The following is a 24,540-nucleotide window of genomic DNA, read 5'->3' on the forward strand; positions in this document are numbered from 1 at the left end:
GGACTCAGTAAAGCATATGACTGGCCCACCTCCAAACAGTAAAGACAAACACATCAAAAAGTGGCTGTGATTCTCAAAGGACAAAGCCCACTCCCATATCCCAGGAGAAAGTAGACCTGAGTCTTGTTTCACCTGCATAATTGGAGGCAGAAGAAAATAGGATGTGAATTCTGATGTGCTCTGCGTCTGGTTCCACACCATCTTACAGTGAAAAGTGCTGAGTGACTGTAAACCCAACAGGAAAAAACATTGTGTCATCACTACAGAAACAAACCCAGCAGGACCACTTCTGCATGCAGGCAATGTTAGGTCTCAGATGCTCCCTTTCTGCCTCCTGAGAGAGTGGATGCAGGAGCTTTGGGGACATAACGATCCACACACGAAATGAAAGAAATGGCAGAGCACTCTCATTTTGGAAAGCTTCTCTCAGATAATATCCCATCACTGCCTATTAAGACTAAAGGATTTTTAAGTATTAATTTACACTCATAAGGGACTAATAAAATTTCCTGGCCTGTCACTTAAGGAGAAAAACCAGCAGACCAGACCTGAAGATAAACCCTCAGAGCTACTAATGGCTCATTCAGGACTCTTTCCCACAGATTAGAGCTGACATTATCACACAGCTTACACAGTAGGGAGGAAACGCATAGCGAGTACTCTTACCAAGTCCGGTCAATAAGAAATACCTAGATACTACTGTTTCTGTCAATGCCATAGATACCTCCCAGGACTCAGAGATGACACGTTAATTTTACTTCATCCCAACAATGAGCTTTGCAGAATCTCTGTCCCTGACGCAAAGCAGGAAGCAAATATTTGGGCAAAAAGATAAAGTCAGTTACAGATTTCACAAGTATATTGTACATCAGTCTGTAATTTTTAATTAGAATTAGCTAAAAAGACATTGTACCTTTCAAATGTATGACTGAGCACAACAATGCTTAACAGCGGCTTTATTAAGTGAATGCTTGAAAGTATTCAACATTAAATTCAATTTACTTCACATTAATGTTGCAAACACATCATCAATTCTTACATATTTCAAATCAACTTCAGGTACAGAAGGCTTGCTCTCAAATAAGTCTTCTAAGGTGACGTAAAGACTGAAAGAAGCCTATGACTTGAGTCCAAGTCTCTAACCAACAACCACCATATCATCACTGGTGAACTCATATGGGGGGACTTCAAGGTTGAGAGGAGCAGGGCCCAATCTGATCCTGCCAGATGCATCATAATGTGACCCATGGCAAGGGCAGTAAAAACCACCAAAATCTCCTGCATTTGCAATGGGTACACAACCAAGATGAGTGCAAACACCTATCAGGATAACCCATTCAGGCTTCTTTACTCGATCTAGATCATGCTGTGGGTCCCTCAACTGGGACAATTCAACTGCAGCTTCCTGCTCAATTTCCTTCTGGGTTCTATGACGCACAAACAGGGGTTTGCCTCTCCATTTGAAAGTCATGTTCTTGCCTTCTGGAATATCGGATAAATTGATTTCGATTTTCGCCATAGCCAACACATCAGCAGAAGCACTCATGGTGGAAATGAACTGGGTGACGACATTCTTGGCAGCATATGCAACACTCACAGTAGTTACTGCAGTTACCAAATAGGAGAAACCTTTCCTAGCCTCGCTGCTCTCTCTGGAAGACTTCGTACTATCTAAAACTTCAAGGCGGCGGTAGTCATAGAAGTCAGGCACCTTGACGTCTGTGTGGGAATAACAAACAGAAGCAGGGACTGCAAGACAAGCAGAAGGTTAAAAAACACAATTAGATGAGTATCCTGAAAGGAGTATACATCAAGAAACAGTCTTTTATGGATCCACAGGTAAAAAATCAAATTCTAAAAATGTGAAACATGGCACTCACTGGGTCTCAGAACAAGTCAAATTGGCGGTGCTAGCATATAAAATCTCAAAAATGAAATGAAGTGAACCACTACCTATCAGATTGGTATGAAATCACAAGATACTATTTGTAAATTGAGCTACTCCTGGTTGGTTGAACATTGCTGATTCAGGATTCACAACATCTCAGTGCATCGCGCTAAAAACGTTAAACAGCAAAATAAACAGTAATACTTCAAAATTTCCAAAAATTCAACTGCCAAGACATGCTATATAAATCATGCTAAATACCTCCCATACTCTCTGGATTAGAAGGAGGCCCTAAAACTCATCTAGTCCACACAGTAAGTTGACGTGTGATCACCTTATTAATGCAAATGTCCGCCCCTTATAGTCCAATCTATATTCTCGGAAAAAAACTGTTAACAATCCATAAAACAATAATGACACAATAATAAACATCCTGTGAACTGTATAACTCTAGTTGCAGAAAAATTAAGTTTTCTATTTTATACTCTAGGGTATAAATAGTATTACTTTAACTTAAAACCACTAATAAGCAGAGAAAGACATCCTTATCAGAGCTCTCAAAATACAATGAAATCTGCAAAAGAACTAATTATTTCGATTTAGCGAGGGGAAAAAGGACAAAATTTTCATATCTCCCCCTATGCACTAAAGGGCAACAGTCACTGTAAAAGCAGGGGTATTATCTTTCCTTTTCACTGTTGCAGTTCTCTCAACTGGGGCACTTCTAGTGTAGGCCATAAAAGAGCCCAAATGAATGTTAAATAATTACTATGTAGTGCTCTGGGAGCAAGTAGTTTCTTTGGTAGTTTAAAAAACAAAAACACGACACAGTTACATCCTTCTCTCCCATACTATTTTTAAATACCTGACCAAAAAACTTTTTTAACTAGTACCACCTCTAAGTATGTATCAGGAAGCAAACCTCTTTGCAGATTGTACATTCATCTTAAGAAATTTGCCACAAAGTTTCCTTTTTAAAAAAGGGGACACTAAAAATTCCTCTTTTAGAAAACGTGTTTCCAAAACAAAGATTTCTTTTAAGATGCATTTTTATCGTAATAAACTGCAATTCTACCTTCTTCTACTAGGATATCTTCCTAATATACTGTACTTCCTTGAGTAGTCAAACATTACAATACGGAATACTTGAACTGCTTTTCACATGATTCTCAAGTCAATAACTTTATGGAAGCCAGAAGTATTCACAAACAATAGTGAAACCTATCAAAATCACTCTATATGCTTTTCTGACTAACTCAATCATTTCCTGAAGACCAGGACACAGATAATGGCAACTTGAGATTCACATCCCAGAATCTGTGGAGTCAAAGTGACATTACATCCTATACTACTACTCTTAACAAATAAATGCTAACCTGCCAGTATACACTGACATTTGGAATTAAGCATAAATTACTTGCTCCTAGCTCTACCTGAGATTACAGAAAAGATGTGTTTCCTACCTAAGAGATAAAGGAATCAAAAGTTCATACTTCTACCTTAAAAACAGTATCCACAATCCTTAACACTATTCAAGGAAATGTATAAGAAAATTCAATAAAATGGCTTTGCACTTCTCATTCAGAGATTAGGTGGCAAAAGTCTCCTCCCACTCTACCTACCTGGTTACACTTTAGTAGGCTACACCACCAAGAATCCTTTCAGAAATTAAATTGCCCTATTGCATAAATCATTCTCCAAATACTTACATGAGCTGCATTAGCTCTGCCTTTTAGTAAGATGCTAGATTTAATTCTAACCTAAAGCAAAATCAAACACTTAAAGGATAAAATTTAAGGAATTTTAACAAAACAAGTTTTATTTTAAGGTGAGCTCCAATGCGCCTTGGAAATCTGCAAGAAAATAGTACAACCTTCCTCTCCAACTCAACAATCTTCTCCAGATCCAACCCCTCCCCTTCCATTAACCATCTTTCCATAAACCTAGACAGGTTATAACGTGAACTTAAATTACAGGCTGAAATGATTACAGAAAAGGTTTTTGCCTCATGGTCCTACATTATTTGCCTGTTTCTAAAAAAAATTTCTTAAGTCAGGTGAGCCTCCAATTTTTTGAAGAAACTCTAGCAATACGACAAATTCCAAAGATGCTTTTCTGTTGCTATTGAAATGTTCTCCTTCCTTCCTTCTCACCTCCAGGTCCCAAGGATGGGCTAGGGTACTCTACACCCGCCATGGACAGTTTCTTCAAAACCCATTGGTGCCCCTTAACATTCATTCATTCACAAATACTTTGCACTAACTGTATACGAAATCCGACGCTGTGAAAGATAGAAAAATAAAGAAGACATTACCTTTTCTATGCCCTTAAGCCCAAGGTTGGAGGAGTTACCAATAAACACAATACAGAGTGTAAAGTGTATGTGCTATAAAGACAGACAAATCAGCAAATAAAAACTTTATTCACCTGATCCTTACCTGAAATTGAAAAGATGGGTAAGGAAAACATGTGGACATGTAGCAACTTAGTGGAAGGACCATGGAGAAAGTGCAGAGCCCAGGGTGAGTGAAGGCAGAGTAAAAAGAAAAGTGTCCGGCAATTTGGTTAGCTCGTAGGGGAAGAGTCACACACAGCTATCAATGGAGCCAGGCTGGTAACACAATGAAACACGCAGACCTGGTAAAGACTGTGACAAACTGGAGAAGACCACTTGTTCCAACTGTGGGGACGGCCACTACACAGCACACTACGGACTTTTCCCAAGTAGAAACTAGATCCCGGTATTGCCAGCTTCCAGCATTTTAAGAGATGGCGTTAGTCTTTACAGTTTTTCTGAAAACTACAAAGCCTGCAGGCATACTGCCCACAGGCTGCCATTTCTCTATCTCCGATACCGGGCCAAGTAAAGATGGAAGGCGAGGCAAAGAAGATAAACCGGGATCTAAGGACAGAGGGTGTAGAACAGCCCCTGCGAAGAGCTCAGTGGCTACGACAATCCGTCTTGTCAAATCCCTGCTACCACATGTCCACACCACGGATCCTGGTGCGAGTTAGTCTACCTCATCTGTTTTCTCATCTGTAAAATGTAAAAGTCATCAATCTCTGCCCGTTCTTGAGGACTGATTATGTTGTGACACTACACTGTAACTGACCTTGTGTATGTCTTTTTTTTTTTTTTTCGTGGGGGGGGGGTGAAGGGGAAGGACACTGAAGGGGTCGGTAGTGGTGAGAAGACCAACTTCCCAAGTATTAGTAAGTTTCCACTTCTTAAGCATGTAAGTGCCCAAACTGTGCTAATGGCTTTACGTAGAATTCCTCCATCTAAGCCTCACGACACCCCTACAAAATTGGTAAAGATATGAATCCATTTCACAGGAAGTACGTTTAGAAACTTGCCCAAGGTCAAACGACCTGCAAGCAACAAAACCCCTCAGAGGTGGCTGGAGCAGCGGGACTTCAGAGCTCGTGAACTCGGCCGAGGAGGAACCCGGTGGAGCCGGCGGACGCGAGTCCAGGCCGGCCCCCGAAAGACAACCCGGGCCCGGGTGCCATGCCCAGCGTCGCGGAGGCCGCCCAGCCCGACCTGATTCAGGCTCCGCTCGTGCACCCGCGGCCGCTCCCTGCTGGGGGCCAGAGGAGCGGGCACCGAGAGACCCTCAGCCCCGCTTGTGGCCCTCGCCCCGGCTCACCATTGAGGCCCACGGAGGCGACCAAAGGCCGGCGCACGGCCTGGCCGCTCAGCGACTCCCGGCTGAGGAAGGGCCGCTTCAGGTCCAGCACAGGCGGCTTCGGGGTGGCGGGCACCGTGGCCTGCACCAAGGGCCGCAGCGCGCCCGCCACCCCGCGGGACGTGGCCGACAGGACGGGCGCGAACGGTCCCGAGCGGGCTGCGACCGACAACATGGCGACAGCTGCTCCAACCGCCAAGCCGGTCACAGGGACGACCTTCCAACCACGGCGCAGGCGCGAAGAGGCGCGGAACGCGTGGCGTCAGCGCGCCGCCGGAAAGTAAGTCCTGCAGGGCGGGGCAAACCTGGAGAGGCGCTGCGTCAGGGGACGCGGCTACAAGCCCTCGCTGGGGGCGGGGCTTGCGGCCCACCTGTCAGTCCCGGTGCCACTTGGTCTGTGTCCCGAGAGATGCCCAGAAGAAAGAGAGGGCTGAACAAGGGACTCCAGTGACGTCCGATGGGCCGACTTTACGATCCTTTAGAGTAAAAATGTCATCCAGGAAGACCTAAAGATAACAATAAACGATTATAGTTTAACTTAGGATGGTACTATATCTCAACTAGGACAAAGTCCGGCACATAGTAATCGCTATGTTTTTACTATGATGATTATTATTATCTTCGTCTAACAGCAACAACAAAAAAAAGGCCAGAGGCATCTGTGCAAAACTCGGTAATGCTAATGGATTATGTTTATTAAGCATTCGCTGTGTATTTGGTTTTGTGTTTTATTATACCTACCTTCTTTCATTTGTTATCAAGGTCTCTATGAAGTCAGAGCTATTAGTATCAGCATTTTGCCCATGAAGAAACCGCGGTGTAGAGAGATTCTTTTCCCGGAACTGGATAACCAGCAAAATGTGAAGCAGGGTAATCTGTCTCCTGAGTCTGGGCTCTTCAGTGACACCACAGTTTCCCCAAGTAAGATTTTAGAATTTTAGAGGATGCAGAGTTGGCTCATTCACCTTCCATCACATCGTGAGAACGTTTTTGTTTTGTTTTGTTTTGTTTTTCTCTTTCAATCCTGATTGCACCAATGAGAAAGTCTCAGTTTGGTACTAATACATCTTTAATTAAAACACACACACACACACACACACACACACACACACGTACAGATGGGGTCTCACTATATTGCCTAGTCCAGTCTCAAACTCCTGGCCTCAGGGAATCCTGTCTCCGCCTCCCAAAGTACTGGGATTATAGGCATGAGCCAATGCACTTGGCCTCAGTTTGATCCTAATATATCTTTAATTCCTCTCTACACTTATCTCCCACTTTTAACAGAAAAGATCTTGAATTAGAAGCTCTTATCAGACAACTGAGTCTAGAGTGATTTCGTTGTATGGTTCATAGTATTGATTTTCTTTCCATACTGGTTTTCTATTCTGTACTATACTGAGATAAAGTTTTTCATTTTTTTAGGTCAAAAATGATTTAAATATTAAGTAAATGTTAATATAAGCAGTGCACAGAATTGGCTCTGTGCTGTGCATGGGCTCTGTGATCTGGGCAAGTTCCTTCACCGCTCTGTGCCTCAGTTTCCTCGCCTGCCAAAAGGGGGCAGTAATGATGCCATGTGTGTTGTAAAGTTACTGGGAGGAGTAAATGTACTGAAATATGTAAAGCACCTACAAGCAGGCCCAGCACACAGGCAGCACCAAGTGAGGATTTGCTGGTGGTGTTTTTATCTGAAATGCCACCTCCTCTAAGAAGCCTTCCCTTGATCCTTGCTGACTCACTGTTATTCCTCACGCCATGTCCAAAGTGTACTGACAGTTTTCCCCTTTGACCTTCCTATGACTCCTCTTAGGGCCTGGGCTTTTCCTAGCCTTATAGCCCAAGGGACTATATTGTGCTCTCAAGACTGGGGGCTGCCTCCTCAGGGGCCACCCTGGCCAGGCTCATCACACAGCTGGCTCAGTGCTCTCCCCTGGCAACAACCTTAGGATAAAAGACATTTCCAGGGAAGTTGTCACACACCATGCATGGTTTGAGTGCTTCACATGAAATAATATCGCAACTGTCCTCTGAGTTGGTAAGAGTAAATGAAAAATGAATGAATGAACGAGTGAATGAATGAATGAAGGAGTCTTCACAAAACCTTCACAATGTCCCAGTTGGGTGAACAGAATAGGAATTATCTCCAGGCTTCCTGCGTTCAATTTTAGTTTCACCACTCACTAGCTGTGCCCTAGGGCAAGTTATTTAATCTCTGTGTGTGCCTCTCAGTCTTTCTCTTGTAAAACAGAGATAATAACAGGGTCTACCCTAGAGAGTTATTTTAAGGATGAAATGGATTAATATATGTAAAATGCCTAGAACTGTGCCTGGCACACCGTATATAAATATCCATAATAATAATAACTTTCTATTTTCTGGATGAAGAAACTAAGACTCAGAGAAGACAAATGACCTGCCCAAAGACACATTGATAAGCACCCATCTGATAGTGGTTCTAGTCCAGTGTTGCAGCAGAGAGAAGGGTAATCGTATAGTAGAACATCTGTCCTCTTGTGGAAGAAGGAGGGCAACGTCCAGGAGTGGCAGGCATACTGGAACTTGGACTTCTGTAGGCCAGCCTGGGTTCCACTTGGTAGATGAGGGTCTTGCTGTGTTGCCCAGGCTGGTCTCAAACTCCTGGCCTCAAGCAATCCTCCTACCTTAGCCTCCAGAGTAGCTGGGACTACAGGTGCACACCACTGCAACTCCTCGGTGGTTGTTATTTAACTGAAGAGGGTTTTAGCTTTCATGTATCAGCTCACTCTGGAGCCAGACAGCCTGACTTTCATGCCAGCTCTGCCCCTTACTACCTGTGTGATGTCGGGCAACATTACTGAGTGTCAGATTTCTTATTTGTAAAAAACAGAGATAAAAATGAGATTGTTGTGCAAATTAAAATAAAGAATCCATGTGAAATATTTAGCACACTGGCATACAACGAGAGCTTAACAAACATTGTTAGTTTTGTAAACTGAGGGGAAAAAATAGCCACAGGCCTGGGAACATAAATGCTTGGTAAGCTTCTCAGTTCTCTGGAAGTCTGACAAGCAATGCGTATGTATGAACAAGGCAGGAGGAAGCACGACGCCAAGCCTTCCTTTTAACAAATACTGTTTAAATCAGAGGTCAGAAGTCATGGACTGGAGATTCACTCTCTCCCCACTCATTTCTGCCCAGAGACACCTGGTGATCTGGCATACACAGTGCTATGAACCTCAGAATTATTTGCTAGCATTTACAAATTGTGAGTATTCCCACATACAAACTATGGTAGATGGAATAATGCCTCGCCACAAAAATGTCCACAGCCTAATCCCTGGAACCTAGGAGTATGTTACTTTACATGGCAAAGGAATGTTGTAGCTGTGATTGGAGATTGAGATAGGGAGAGTGTATTAGTCCTTGTCATGCAGCTATGAAGAAATACCTGAGACTGGGTAATTTACAAAGAAAAGAGGTTTAATTTGTAAATTACAGCTCACAGCTGAGCACGGCAGGTTGGGGACACCCTCAGGAAATTTACAATCATGGCAGGAGGGACCTCTTCACAGGGTGGCAGGAGAGAGAATAAGAGCCCAGCGAAGGGGGAAACCCCTTATAAAACTATCAGATCTCATGATAACTCACTATCATGAGAACAACATGGGGGAAACTGCCCCCATGATCCATCACCTCCACCTGGTCCCGCCTTGGTTACAATTCAAGGGGATTGTAACAATTCAAGATGAGATCTGGGTGGGGACACAGAGCCAAACCATATCAGAGAGTCTTCCTGTACTGTCTGGGTGGGTGCAGCATGTTCATAGGGTCTTAGAGGAGGGAAGCAAGAGGTGAGAGGACAGAAATGCCACACTGCTGGCTTTGAGGGTGGAGCCAGAGGAGGGGCCTGCAGGCAGAGGTGGAGCTGGAAATGGAAAGGAAACAGTCTCCCTTAGAGTCTCTAGAAGAAGTGCAGCCCTACAGACCCGTGTTAGGCTTCAGACCTCCAGAATTGTAAAATAATAAAATTGCATTATTTTAAGCCACTCGAGGCCCGTGTCCTCAACATAGAGAAAGACAGTGGGGTGCTGTCAGTCAGGGTAGGTACCTGCTTGGTGGTCTAGGTCCTTTCTCACTGCGTCCATTCAGTTCCGTTACCTGCCCATCTGCTGAGGCCTTGAGTTTGGGACCTCAGGTTTATATGATTCCTTGCACAAGCATGATCGATTGATTCCGGAGAGTGACAGAGCAGAATACCGATATGCAGGGGAATCTCCTAGTGTGAATTGTAGTCTAGATACTTCCTGTTCCCTACAGTCTTTTTGTTTGTTTGTTTGTTTGTTTTTGAGACGAAGTTTTGCTCTGTTGCCCAGGCTGGAGTGCAGTGGTGTGATCTCGGCTCACTGCAACCTCTGCCTCCTGGGTTCAAGCAATTTTGCCTCAGCCTCCCGAGTAGCTGGGATCACAGGCACGGTCCACCACGCCCAGCTAATTTTTGTATTTTTAGTAGAGATGGGGTTTTGCCATGTTGGCCAGGCTGATCTCAAACTCTTGACCTCACGTGATCCGCCCGCCACAGCTTCCCAAAGTGCTGGGATTACAGGTGCGAACCACCGCGCCCAGCCCTCTTCCCTAGTCTTAATGTGTTCATCTGGGCAATGTGTGTAGGGGGTGCGGATAGGGAGGGGAGCTCTAAGGTGAATGTGCTAGGATTCTGCATTTGTCATCCTCAAAACAAATTTATCACTGGGTAATTCTGCCTATGATCCTGCATAATGTGCAAAGCCAGTAAGATGCCTTTGCCTCGTCCCCAGGGAACATGCCTCCCAGCCACTTGCCCACACAGAAAGGCAGCCACCTCCCTGCTGAAAGGATCCCACGCCTATCTCCTGTTTCCACACAATTACCCTGGGAAATGCCTGGCTTCCCATTTCCAGTTGCAGCCATCGTGACAGTTTCAGCCTCTCCCCTCAGCCCACGTCCCTCGCTTGAGCAGCGAGATGTGAAGATGGACAGCCGCTTGAGAACTGCACAGACTGTCCTTAATCTAAGCCATTTAAAAGGCATTTGTGTTCCATAAAACCCGTTTCCGTAATTCTGTGCCCCTACTTCTTTGAAACATGGTAACCCTAGAGAGGAGAAGAAATTAGCCAGGGGGGAGAAGTTCAGATGTGCTAATATTTTAATCGCTCATTCTTTCATCACGTTAGTCACATTCATTAAGTATGATTAATTTCAGGCTTTGTTGAAAACCCTTTCAGTTTCCCTATCAGCCACACATCCATCTCTTGCCAAGCAGGCTGCTGCAGTAGCACCAAAAGTCCCCCAATGTTTTTTACACCTGGATTGTATTATGTGCCCCCTGAAAATTTGTGGAATTCATTGAACTCATTTGTTTCAAATACTTTGCAAGAGCCTGGGCTCTTGAGTCAGGCAGCCTAAGTGTGATCCCAAGTCCTCCAATTGCTGGAGTCACTTGGGCAAGTGACTGATGCCCTCTGAGCCCTGGTGTCCTCGTCTGAGGATGGAGATAAGAATATCTATCTCAAAGGTTGGTTGTGAAGATGAAAGAAGGCTTTCAAATTGCTAAGTTAGTTGGTTGTGATTGTAATTAAGGGCCCTTGGAGATGGATCATTCATCCAGTCAGAAGATTTGTGTACAGTGACTATATGCAATGCTGTGTGTCCACTACTGATGAAAGAGATAGCCGCGAGCACAGCAGTCAAATGTGTGTGGCCCCCAGGACCTTATATTTTACTTGCGGAAGCTAGACAACCACCAAACATGTAATATACGAGATGGTGGTACGTTCTATGGAGGAAAGAAAGGACGAGGGGCAGGGAGTCCTGGGCTGGTGGGACAGAGTGCTATGGCTCAGAGGGAACTCAGAGAGAACCTAATTCAGGCCCTGACCTGGAGGGCTCATGCTTTGCACACTGTGCTAAGAATTTGGACTTTCTTTCTCCAAGAATAAGGACAACGAGAGCCAGCAAGCGGGGAAGTAGAGCAAGGATGATGCCATCCGGCTGCTCACCTGCTGGCTAGAACTCCCGGAGGACACTGTGAGGATACGGGTAGAAGGTGTGTAAGCGTGTGACTGCATGGAAGCCCTTGGCATGTAATCCACTCCGTGTTCCAAATTGCCATCCTTTCTGTGTGCTGTTAGGGACTTCCCCCGGCTCTCCCTGCAGAGTGAGGAGTACTCTGAGAGAGACAGGTCTAGGATGAATTGTTTTGATGGAGAATTGAACATTTTTTGGAGGGAAGGAAGATTTCGGGGGGGGTGGGAGATAAATTGAAGGGGTATGGCTCTGAAAGTCCTTGGACAGTTTGTAGAGGACAGAGAAGGTGGTAATGTCAGTTTCTGCTCCCCTCCCACCTCCGCCTCTGTCCTTCTCAGTGGTCCCACGGCTCCCTACCTTCAGTCATCTTGTTCTCAAGCCTGAAGTGCTGGATCCACTCAGCTGCGACCCAGCTCAACACCTCTGTGGAAGCTTTGCCCATCACTCAGGAGAAGCCGAGATCCAGAGACTGATGCCCACGTTCTGTCTTTGCAGAGGGAAGCCCACCAGAGCCCTCTTCTCCCTGGGGAGGAACTGGCTCCCTGAGTCTCCAAGACAACCCCAGACAGCCCTGGGGACCTTGAATGTGAGCAAGGGGAGCAGGAAGGAGACTCCAGCCCACCCAGAGCCCCTGCAGGGTCTGCACACACAATTACAGGTCCTCATTTCCCTCTCCTAATGATGCCCCAAAACATTAAGGGAAGTTAAATCAAACCACCAGGTGTCCAGCATGAACAGTTGAAATAATAAATTCACAAAGAGAGTAAGACATTTTATTTGTGCTGTTTCAAAATTGGTAGATGCAGGAAAGCAAATTGTGATGTGCTTGGGATTTAATTTGTATTTCAAGGTACTAATGAAGGCAGCACCCATGTACCCACAGGCCTTTTCATCCCTGAATCTTGAGAGCACTTTTCTAAGCATGCTGGGAATAAATTAAGTTGCAAAACCTCCATGAAAAAGATTACAGTTAAAACATAATTTTGAGGAACCACTTGAGTTTATCCATTTACCTGCTTTTAAGTACACACACCTATTTTTTTACAATTATTTTTCACAAAAGAAGGAACTTTGTGTGACGTATACAACCAGGTGATGGCAAACCTCCAGCATCTTTAAAATAAAACTCAAGTTGGGCTGGGCAGGATATCGCATGCCTGTAATTCCAGCACTTTGGGAGACCACGGCTGGTGGATCACCTGAGGTCAGGATCTCAAGACTAGACTGACCAACATGGTGAAACCTTGTCTCTACTAAAAATACAAAAAATTAGCTGGGCATGGTGGCGGGTGCCTGTAATCCCAGCTACTTGGGAGGCTGAGGCAGGAGAATCACTTGAACCCAGGAGGTGGAGGTTTCAGTGAGCCAAGATCGCACCATTGCACTCCAGCCTGGGCAGCGAGAGCAAAACTCTGTCTCAAAAAAGTAAAATAAAATAAAAATAAAACTCAGGCTGAACTAAACCAGCCCTCTGAGTCAATGTGACTGTAATTAAACCAGATATTCCATAATGAAGTATGCTGATTAATAAATTATTTGATTACCAGGTAAGTATACCTGCAATCAATACAACTGCCTGAAAGCTCTGAATTAGAAATGGTGCAATAAAATATAACTGAAAGGTGTTAGGAATTGGTCGTTTTAATTACAGAGAATGATTAATTGATCGTTCAGATAGTATTGATCTACAACTTATTTAATTCTTTGCTATTTAATTTGTCAGATTTGAATTCAAATAACTGATGATTTGTTCCATGAATGCCAGAGCTGGAAGGGATGGGGATGGCGGAAGAGACAAGACTGGATCATGGACCTGGTGGTTCTGTGCAGAGGCCAAAGCTACTCTCCTTCCCACCTGGCCCTGTGCTGGGCCTAACCTGGAGCCCCCTCCATCCTTTGCCTTATTCACCTCTGGTTCAAGGTCCGGCAGAAACTCCACATCCTCCAGGAAGCCCTGGTGGACTTGGGCAGACCTGGAGACACGTCCAACCTCCTGGCAAGATGGGGGTTACAAGAGTGTGTATAAAGGGGAAGGCAAGAATGTGCCCTTGGTGGAGCAGTGAAAAGAAGCCTTCATGTGACAAGTGCTTTGCTCCTAACCCACCCCCTGTGGTGACATCTTCTAGGTTAACTGCCCTTGCTGATCTCTGCACATAAACCAAGCTAACTGTGGGAGGACTTTTGTTTCTAGTTTAAAGCAAGGAGGACCACAGTTCCTTCCAAACGCTCACCCCCAAGGAGATAAGGAGGGCATCCCATGAGCAACACTGTGTGTTAAAGATGCACATGAGCACTAGGACTCGACCAAGGACAAACACGTCTCCAGGCCCCTCAGACCCTCGCTGCTGCCCAGATGTCCATTGTCATCGGTCACATCCTAACCTCAACCCCCTCCCCTCCTCCCACATAAAAGGAGGCTGAAATTCATAGTAACTTCAGATGGTTCTTTAGGACACTGGCCCACCACCTTCTCAGTTGCTGGCTCTCCAAAACAAAGCCCCCTCCCTTGACCCAACTCCTTGTCTCTTGACGTACTGGCTGTTGTGCAGTGCGTGGTACCGGCTTGAACTCGGTTATGCTGGCACGGCCTCTGGCAGTGTTCAGTGTGTGCGGATGAGTATTTTACAGCTACTGTTCTATTTCTAGTCCCCTTCCTGTGGACGGCTGTGGGATGTGCTGTGGATGCCCTCTCTTAGGCTGGAATAAACCGCCCTACCTTCTCTGCCTTGTCTCCACCAAATAAACTCCTTAAGGCAGGGATAGAGTCTTGCACTCCACAAAGAAGTATTGCTGCGTCCTCAGCTGTGTAAGAGTGACTGGGCTCCTTCTATTCCACCTCTAATGGAACTTTAGGCACGCAGAGAGAGACAGCAAATTTGTGCTAGCTGAAGGGGTCAGCAAATGCATATGAGGCCTCTTGTGCTCCAGAGAGAGAATGGAGTGCAGTCAGTGAGACCCTGATGGGAGATGGAACCAAAAGCCTGGGCAGAAGGGATCGTGGAGGTGCCCGGGGTCAGGAGGGACGGGAAGGGTGAGGAACACAAGAGATCACCTGGAGGCATGAGCGGAGAAGGCAGGCACTGGGGGACGGTGCTGCTGATCCAGGTGGGGCAACATCCTAGGACCCGAGCGCTGGGCAGGTGCATCCGTGGAGAGAGGCTTCTATCCTCTCTTGGCTCCTGCTGAGAGAGGCATTCATTCCCCTGGCTTGCCCTGCAAGAGACAGGGGCTCTAGGTAGATCTGTGCCATCTAGGGAATGGAATGTGAATATCTAAAGGTTCTAGAGGTCAAGTCTTAGGTTCCCTCTCAGCTCGGAACCCAGTTGGTGTACTCTAGCCCAACCCCCTTTTCTTGTAGATTTGCTACATGGAGAGGCAAATACCTTGCCAGACACCAACAGTCCCTTCTCAGCACTTTTGTGCAAAGGCAACTCAGACCCTAAGAGAATGGGGTCTAATTTGCAGGTGCCACTGGAAGGCAGAGGTCACGGGAGCCCTGAACTTCGGACAAGGTAGAGGGATCCTGGAGACAGCATATCTGGCCCTGGAGCCCTGCCCACCCGGGGAGTGAGGGCAGCTCTCCTGCTCTCCCCTGAGGCCTGCCTGAGGACCCCCATGTCCTCTATGTGTGGGATTCTGCAGTTTGCACTCACAACCCAGAGCCTTTTACCCAACCACCCTGGTTGTAGGAATGTGTTCAAAATAAGCATCAGACAAGTACATGAAGATGAATGTGCAAAGACGTTCATAGCAGGATTGTTTATAATCATGAAAAATGATCTGCAGATTTCCTGTCCGCTGTGCAGGATGAGTTAGACGGGGCTGCATCCATAAAATCACTTTGCCCTCTTTTAAAATTATATCATAGATCTGTGTTTAATGACATAGTAAATGGTACTCAATGCATTAAGTGAAAAAAGCAGCTTATACATCAGGATGTATATGATCAAGTTTTTGTTAAATGGATGCATGTATGCAGGTCAGTAACTGTCTGTGTTTGCAAACAAAAAGTCTAGCAAGATGTGCATCAAATATTAACAATCATTATTTTTGGATAGTGGATTTATTAACATCTATTTTTGACTTTGCCCTTTGTTTTCCTATGTTATCTTTTTTACACTGAGTTTATATTATTATTTTTACAATTAAAATGTCAATCCATCAATCTACCTCCATTTGGGAAGCAGTGAAAAGCAAATCTCACCTGCGTCCATTTCAACTACACAAGGACGACAGGATAGGGAGGAATAGCACTAAGTATGAGTGCCTGTGATTCAGAGAGGGAAGTGACTTGGAATTCTAGGCCAGCTCCTCCACCTTCTCCATCTCTAACTCTTCCACTCTCCCATACTTGCTCCTGGTGCCCCAGCACTCCTGGGTGCCTCCTGTCTTCCCAGCATGCACAATCCAACTGAGCTTATTATTGGTACCCACTTTACACCTGATCTTTCCGCCCTTCACACCTCTTGTCACTCCCAGTCACTCCATCGATTTTTATTTTTTTATTTATTGACTTCATCACCATCTGAATCAACGGTGTCTCTTTGCCTGTTCACTTACAGTTGGCCTTATTTACTACTGTGGGAAGCTAATGGTGTCTGCTGGAGCCAAATCAGCACATTTATTTATCTATTTATTTAGAGACCGAATCTCACTCTGTCGCCCAGGCTGGACTGCAGTGGCATGATCTTGGCTCACTGCAACGTCTGCCTCCCATGTTCAAGTGATTCTCGTGCCTCAGCCTCCCAAATAGGTGGGACTGCAGGTGTGAGCCACCCCGCCCGGCTAATTTTTGTATTTTTAGTAAAAACGGGCTTTCGCCGTGTTGGCCAGGTTGGTCTCGAACTCCTGACCTCACGTGATCCACCCGTCTCGGCCTCCCAAAGTGTTGGGATTACAGACGTGAGCCACTGAGCCCAGCCTATTTATTATTATTATTATTTTTTTTTTTTTTTGAGACGGGGTCTTGCTCTGTCTCCCAGGCCAGAGTGCAATGGTGCAATCATAGGTCACTGCAGCCTTGAACTCCTGGGCTCAAGCACTCCTCCTGTCTCTGCCTCCCAAATAGCTGGGACTACAGGTGTGTACCACCACACCTGGCTGTAATCAGCACCTTTAAAGAACCTAAAGATGGACTTCTGCCCATCCCACCCCATGAAATCTACATCTGAATATTAGAGAAACTCCAAGGGAGTTCTCAGTTTTCCCATATCTTCTCTGCTCACACCTGTGTCCCCACAGCAGCATACACCTTGTCCCCTGTATGTGCTCAGTGAGTAAGTAACGATCCAATTGATAGATAAGTGGATGCATGTCTCCTGAGTCTTGGGGAAGGAAAGAGAAGACAGAAAAGGCTATATTCAAGAGGAAAGTTTTTAGGCCACTGGGCAGGTACAAACAAGGCCGGGCGTGGTGGCTCACACCTGTAATCCCAGTACTTTGATAGGCTGAGGTGGACAGATCACCTGAGGTCAGGAGTTTAAGACCAGCCTGGCCAACATGGTGAAACCCCATCTCTATCAAAAATACAAAAATTAGTCAGGCGTGGTGGCACGGCCTGTAGTCCCAGCTACTTGGGAAACTGAGGCAGGAGAATCACTTGAACCCGGGAGGCAGAGGTTGCAGTGAGCCGAGATCGCACCACTGAACTCCAGCCTGGGTGACAGAGCGAGACTCTGTTTCAAAAGAAGGCAACAACAACAAAAAACAAGAGTAGATGAGTATCAATGAGAAGAAACCCCCATCCCCAGCAGTTGGTGAGCTGGGAATCACGCCAACAAGGACAATCGGAACAGCCAGGTCAGAGAGCAGCGGCCCCTGGTGATGGCCTGGCCCGCCCAGACAGTGAATGCCATTTTCTAAACCTGGTGAGATGATAACCTTTTAACCTGCTAAGTAAAGCTATTTTTAAACTTGGAGGGGCAAAAAATAATCTTTCCCCAGGTGAAACCGTAACAGTCACTTAGAGCACAATGGATCTTTATTTTTTATGACCAAGTTATAAATTGTTGAAAATAAGAGTTTCAAATGGAAATGTTGACATAATAATCTTATCTATAGCAGCATGAATAACCAACCATAACCGTTATTATTCTGTCTCCTATGAAGGTTGGCTTTTTTGAAAGTTCAACTTGCTCAATATGTTTGCCTTTTAACATGAGTTAAGAGGTAATTTGCATGAACACAAATAAAGAAGTATCAATTCAGTGGCATTATGAATTAATTAGCTGCAGCCCACCATCATGAATTGGGAAATGCAACCACACTTTCCATCTCTTTTCTTTATAGCCCACTCTTGCTACGTTACACCTTTTCAGATATTAAGTACCGAACATGGTTGCTTCTTAAAAAGGTTAATTATCCAAGACAGGTTTATGGTACCTTATCTAAAGGCCACATATTCTACTTCTTTGGCATCTTGGATTTACATAATTACAATCAGTGGAAAGTTAGTCGGTCAGATTTCCTTTCCCACCACTCCCCAGCAGGCACCTTTCTCCTCTTGAGATCTACCAGTACTGGGGGTCTCCACCAGCTGGTCTTTGTTTCTTACTCCGGCAAAGCAACATCAACAGCTTGCAACAGCCAAGTTTCCTCGCCTTAAATGTGAGGAATGACCACATGAGCAAGGCAGGCTGAATCCAGTCCAAAGCCTGCAGCACCTGGAGCAGAGCTCACCAGTGGAGGCTGTGGGCAAAATCAGGCCCACAGTCATGGTTTTTTTGGCCTATAAAGTGTTAAAAAATGGGATTGTGTGCCTATAATCCTAGCTACTCAGGAGGCTGAGACAGGAGGATCACTTGAGGCCAGGAGTCTGGCTATGTTGCCCAGTCTGGTCAACATAGCCAGACTCCATCTCTACAAAACAAAATTTTTTTAAAAATTAGCCAGGCGTGGTGGTGTGGATCTGTAATCCCAGCTACTTGGGAGGCTGAGGCAGGAGAATCGGTTGAGCCTGTGAGATCAAGGCTGCAGTGAGCTATAATTGTACCACTGCACTCCAGCCTGGGTGACAGAGCAAGACTTTGTCTCAAAAAAAAAAAGGAATTGTCAACCAGTATTTGAAAATTTGGAGGTTACACACACACACACACACACACACACACGCACGCACGCACACACCACACAGACAATCACACTGTCAGACCATATCAGGCACGCTCCCAGGCGGCAACCATGAGGAGCGGTGTGGAGGCCCCAGTTTAGACAGGGCCTGAGTTCTGCAGCTTCCCCGCGGTTGTTCCCAGCTCCCGTGGTCTTCCAAAACCTGAAGCTGAGTGCTGGTTGTGATTTATCCCCCAATATTGGGTGTGTTGAAAACTGTATGGTACCTGCCTGGCCCTTGTAACTGGAGGAGACATTTACACGCAGGCAGGGCTGCACCCGGGGTAGGGAGGGACAGGGAGGGAGAGGAGGGCAAGACATCACATGAGGCATGGGAAGAGAAGGCAGGCCCCAGGGTTGACGCCCCCGATCCAGGTAGAGTGAGCATGCCTGGCACTTAAGTGCTGGGCAGATGCATCTGTAGAGGGAAAATTTGCTCCAGCCTTGGCTACTACAGGGAGAGAGGCAGGAGGACGCCCCCCTGGGAGGCGCTCCAGGGGACCGGGGTGCAAATCCAAGCCCTGCAAAGCCAAGAACGTAGGCTTCCAGCACTCTATTCAACCACCCGCAGACAGTGTGCAAGGTGAGCAAGACAGAAGGCAGGACTGCAGGAAGCAAGCAAGGAGGTGATACAGCCAGCGCCTGGAGCTGGGAGTGAGAGCTGCTCATGTGCATGATCAGTGAGGGCCTCTCTGTGACAACAGCAGGGGAGCAGAGACCAGAACAAGGTAGCCCAGGAAGGGCCGGGGTAGATGTTCAAAGGCCCTCATATGGGCGTAAAGGCGGTACCTCCTAGGCTCTGTGGAGACACTGGGGTGATGGGTGTTAGTGAGCTAGCCTGAGGTGAGAGGGGAAAGCCTGCAAGAGTGTGATCAGCTAGTGTTTTTCTCTTTCTCTTTTTCTTTTCTTTTCTTCTTTTTTTTTAGAAACAGGTTCTCGCTGTATTGTCCAGGCTGGAGTGCAGTGGCTGTTCACAGGCGCCATCCCACCACTGATCAGCAAGGGAATTTTCACCTTCTCTGTTTCCAGCCTGGTCAGATTCATCCCTCCTTAGGCAACCTGAGGGTTCTGCACTCCTGAGAGGTCACTACATAGGGGCTAAACTTAGGACAGACACCCGACTGGCACAGCGCATTACGGCCCCGAACTTCTGGGCTCAAGCCGTCCTCCCACCTTGCCTCCCGCGTAGCTGGGACTACAGCATGCACCACTGCACCCAGCAAGGGCAATGTTTTTGAACTGTGAGTGAGGACCCATTATTAGATCATAAGATGCATTCATTGGATCTTAATCAGTATTTAAAAAATAAAATGAAATAAATACATCATAAAACAGCATAGGATAGTGGAGAAAATACAAATGCATTGCCCGTAGGAAGGGTGAACTTGCTTTGTGAGCCTTTGTTTCAGTTTTACGTATGCACATGCACACACACTGGGTCTGGACTTCGAGTGTCAGGCTGCAGACGCCTTTACCTTGCTGAGGCCCCCAGCTGCCCACCCGAAGCAAATCAGATAAGTGAAACTGATGCGATGTGATCCTTTAAAAGTCAGGCGGAACAGTCAGGAGGCCCTGAGATGAACATTGCTAGCAGCAAGGTCACAACTGCCAGAACAGCCAAGGCCACTCCTGCTCAGCACAGAGAAGGCAGCCAAACAGATTTCTTGGAGCAGCTGCCAACAGAGTCTGCCCAGTGTGAGGGAGAAAGAGCCCCACATGTGGAGCACCTGCCAGGCGCCAGGCACTGCACATCCGACCTCTGGGTGAGCTGTGCTCCAAGGGCCAAGTCCATGTCAGTGTTGCCGTAAGGGATGCTCCAGGCCCAGCAGGCAGTGCGTGCCCCCACCCCCGCCCACCCCCATGAGCTGAGTGTTTCTGGTCCTCACAACAGCCCTGCAAGGCAGATCTTATGATCTTTGTGTCAGGGGTGAAAAAATCAGGCACAGTGTTCAGTGATTAGCTGAAGGGGCAGAGCCAGAATTCAAACCCAAGTGAGCCTGACACCAGGGCCTAGGTTTTCTCTTCCATGACACAGCTCTCACAACACTGAGAGTTGGAGGAGGCACAGGTCCTCTCCTGGGGCTTCCAGAAGAATACTGCTTACAAAAAATAACAATTAGAGGAAAAATGAGGGGTGAGGGATACTATGGACACAGCTCTGCATTGGCTAGGAGAGGGACAGATCAAAAGCCTTCTAGCAAATATCAGCTCCATGAGGACAGGCACCGTGTCTGCCCTGCCTTCCACCAAATCCCCAGGTTTCAATACAGCACGTAGAACACGGTAGCTCAGTAAGTATCTGGTGGATGGGTAGATGGATAGATGGATGGATAAATGGATAGATGAATGGACGGGTGAATGAATAGATGGGATAGGTGAGTGTATACATGGACAGATGGATGAATTGATCGATGTATGAATAGGTGAATGGATACATGGATGGATGAATTGATGGATGCATGGGTGTATGGTGAGTGGATAGATGGATGGATGGATGGATAATGGGTGGATGAGTGGATTGATGGGTGAATAATACGTGCATGGATGGATGGATGGATGGATGGATGGATGAATTGATTGATGGATGGATAGGTGAATGGATACATGGATGTATGAATTGACGGATGCATGGGTGTATGGTAGATGGATGGATAATGGCCGACTGGGTAGATAGATGAATGGATGAATACATACATGGGTGGATGGATGGATGGATGGACGGATGGATGGAAAGAGATCTGTTAGGGTTAGGGTTAGGGTTAGGGTTAGGGTTAGGGTTAGGGTTGGTCTACACCTTCCAATGGCTCATTTGTTAGCAGGCCACATCCTTATTATTGGCCTCAATTCTGCACCTGTAATCTGAGGGCCTGAGTCAGACTGTATTCAGGGAGCTTCCATGGGTGCCATCAGAGGTCTCCAGGGCAATCCTACTAGACTGGCTCCTCCCTCCATTCCTGCCCCTATCCCTGGAAAAGCATAGAATGCCAAGGCTGCCCAGTTGTGCACCTGAGGCAGCCCAGTTGGGCATCTCTAAGAATGTATGTAGATTATGAATGTGACTGACCCCACCCTGGGTAGTGCTGCAGCTTTGAACTAACACTTAAAAAACAAAAAGCAGAGCAGACACACACATGCAAACACACATATTCTGGAGTGAGCTTGGCAAACTGCTTCTGAGCCGTTCCTGTGTGGGTAGAGAGCACAGTAATTAAACGGACTGGCCCTGGAGCCAGACTTCTTGGGCTCATCTCCTTCATGGCAGTGAGACCAGGCACTGGATTCTCCGAGGTTTCACTTATCCTCTGTTAAATGGGATAGCACCTGCCTCTTCAGGTCACTGTGCGGGTCAGACGCTCCCCTTAGTGGGGACATCGCTGGAGCTTTATGCCCTAACTGGGATTCCAGACTTTCCACATCACTGGGGTTTACCCACAGGTCGGTAAACCCTGTCGCAGTGGCAGGGCTTCTCAAGTTCAAGTTCAACAACCCCCCCCCCCCCAGAAATAGGTGGGATGTCCTTTTCTTGGGTTTACAGTGTCCTTGAGCTTTGTGAAGGGGCTGGTGTATCACATGAGGTAATGATCTGGGACTGGAAGGACTCCCAGGACAGACATGCATGTCACTCCTGCTGGGTGGCCAAGGGGCACGGTGCTGGACACTGACAACATGAAGTACTCATCTCTATGCAATGCTGACTCTCAAACCCAAGCAAATAGAGTCTGCAGGTGTGAGTGGGGCATAGGGCCGGGTGGCCTGTTGAAGAATTCACTGCCTTGCCATCCCTGAACACATACACGTGGTTTCTCCCAGACCTTTGACAGGCCATAGCCCCTGGCTTTCCCCAGTACGTTTCCTCCTTATATAGTTTTCCCAGGAGCCTAACACCTCACTCCCACCTAACTCTTCTTCCTCCCTGCTTTCCTGAGAGATATTTTAGCCATTTCTACTACCACCATTGCCTCAAACCCTGTTCTCTTCCTTTCACAGGGAACCTTGCCTTATTTTCCTAGGAGCCTAAATTATTATCAATGGAAAAAAATGCTTGCTAGAAGGCAAGGCTGGCTTACTTATTATACCCTGCTGAAAAATAGGAGAACAATCACTCAGTCCAACAAAGGAAGGGAGACAATGACACTTGTATGGCACTCACTAGATAGGCTCCATACCATATTTCTTTTTACTTTTTTGAGACAGCCTGTCACCCAGGCTGGAGCACAGTGGTGCAATCTTGGCTCACTGCAACCTCCATCTGAAGACTCAAGTGATCCTCCCACCTCAGCTTCCTGAGAAGCTGGGACCACAGGCGTGTGCCACCATGCCTGGCTAATTTCTTGCATTTTTTGTAGAGATGAGGTATTGCCATGTTTCCCAAGCTGGTCTTGAACTCCTGGGCTCAAGCAATCATCCTCCTTGGCCTCATAAAGTGCTGAGATTACAGGCATGAGTCACTGTGCTCAGCCTAACATATTTTAAGTGAAAGAAAATATTAGTAAACTTGAAGACAGCACAATAGAAATTAACTCAGTCTTAGGTATGTACACAAGAAAGGTTTAAAAAATAAAAAGACTTTCAGAGATGTGTGAGACAACAGTGTGTGGTCTGAAATGCATGTCATTAGAATCCCAGAATGAGAAGAGCAACAGAAAAGGAAAGAAAAAAATATTTAGAGAAAGAATAGCCTCAAAAGTTCCGATATCTGTTGAAAAAATTAGCTTGCAGACCCAAGAACTCAATAAACCCCAAATAGAATAAAACTAAAGAAAATTCTACTGGATATATAATACTCAAAGCTCTGAAAGCCAAAGCAAGAAAATTTTTAAAACATTCAGCAAAACTGACTCCAGAAGAAAACCAGCAAGAATAATGTCTGAGTTCTTATCATGAGCTTTGGATACCAAAAGAAACAGCAACAATATAATTCAAGTACTGTAGGTTGGAAAAGAACAGTCAACCAAGAATACTATATTAGGATAAAATATACCTCAAAAATGAAGGTTAGAGACACTTTTAGAAAACAAATACTGTGATAATTTGCTACCACCACCAGACCTGCACTACAAAAAAAGTAAAGGAAGTCCTTTAAGCTGAAGAAATAAAGAGCTCTGAAAATAGTAGATATGTACATAAATACAAAGGACCATTTGTTTAATTTTCTTCTTTTAAAAACTATGATTGTTTAAAGCAAAAATTGTAATACTGCACAAATGGGTTTATAGTATATATATATATTATATATACACACACATATATATCATGAAAATAACACTAATAATAGGGTGGCAAATGGAAGCACAATATTTCAAGTTTCCTATATTTTAAGTAAAGTAACTTGATATTAACCACAAGTAGAATGGGTCAACTTAAAGGTAGCTATTGCAATCCCTTTAGGAACCACTAAAAACATAATGCAAATATATATATTTTGGAGATAGGGTCTCACTCTGTTGCCCAGGCTACAGTTGTGTGCCACCATGCCTGGAGTTTTTTTTGTTTTCTTTGTTTTGTTTTGTTTTGTTTGGTAGAGATGAGGCCTTGCTATGCTGCCAGGCTGGTCTAAAGCAATCCTTCTGCTTCCACCTCCCAAAATAGTGGGATTACAGGTATGAACCACATGCCTGGCCCTGCAAAAATATGTAGATAGAAAGCCAATAGGGAATGTAGATGAAATACTAAAATATTTTAACAAAAAAGAAGGCCAGAAAGTAAGAAAACAGGAAGAACAACACCAAATAGATCAGGCAAGTAGAAAATATATAGAAAAATGGCAGACTTTAATACACCATGTCAATAATTACATTAAATGTAAAAAGAATA

The 24,540-nt window shown here is 45.7% G+C and overlaps 1 protein-coding gene and 1 long non-coding RNA gene across 3 annotated transcripts; one reads left to right on the forward strand and one right to left on the reverse strand.

Moving 5' to 3' along the window:
• Nucleotides 1-939: 939 nt before the first annotated feature.
• Nucleotides 940-5,791, reverse strand: UQCRFS1 (ubiquinol-cytochrome c reductase, Rieske iron-sulfur polypeptide 1). The gene is made up of 2 exons (XM_005588688.4): nt 5,539-5,791; nt 940-1,749 (listed from the first exon to the last, which is right to left on the reverse strand). Exons 1-2 carry the CDS (start codon nt 5,750-5,752, stop codon nt 1,139-1,141), a joined length of 825 nt encoding a protein of 274 aa, XP_005588745.3. The 5' UTR covers nt 5,753-5,791; the 3' UTR covers nt 940-1,138.
• A 73-nt stretch (nt 5,792-5,864) lies between these two features.
• Nucleotides 5,865-15,787, forward strand: LOC102134027 (uncharacterized). 2 transcript variants are annotated; one of them, XR_006694178.3, is made up of 3 exons: nt 5,865-6,250; nt 6,340-6,498; nt 13,346-15,787. It is a non-coding gene; the product is annotated as an uncharacterized lncRNA (long non-coding RNA). The 2 variants fall into 2 exon arrangements; XR_012427423.1 differs by having other exon boundaries at nt 13,388-15,787.
• The last annotated feature ends 8,753 nt before the right edge of the window (nt 15,788-24,540 follow it).

This window comes from Macaca fascicularis, chromosome 19, assembly GCF_037993035.2.
Source record: "Macaca fascicularis isolate 582-1 chromosome 19, T2T-MFA8v1.1".
Taxonomy (NCBI): domain Eukaryota; kingdom Metazoa; phylum Chordata; class Mammalia; order Primates; family Cercopithecidae; genus Macaca; species Macaca fascicularis.

Bases quoted from the DNA above. Each gene is read 5' to 3' on its own strand.
- UQCRFS1 (XM_005588688.4), bottom strand. From the start codon at position 5,752: ATGTTGTCGGTCGCAGCCCGCTCGGGACCGTTCGCGCCCGTCCTGTCG. The intron at 1,750-5,538 runs GTGAGCCGGGGC...CTTGTCTTGCAG, and splicing joins CGCCTCCGTGGGCCTCAATG to TCCCTGCTTCTGTTTGTTAT.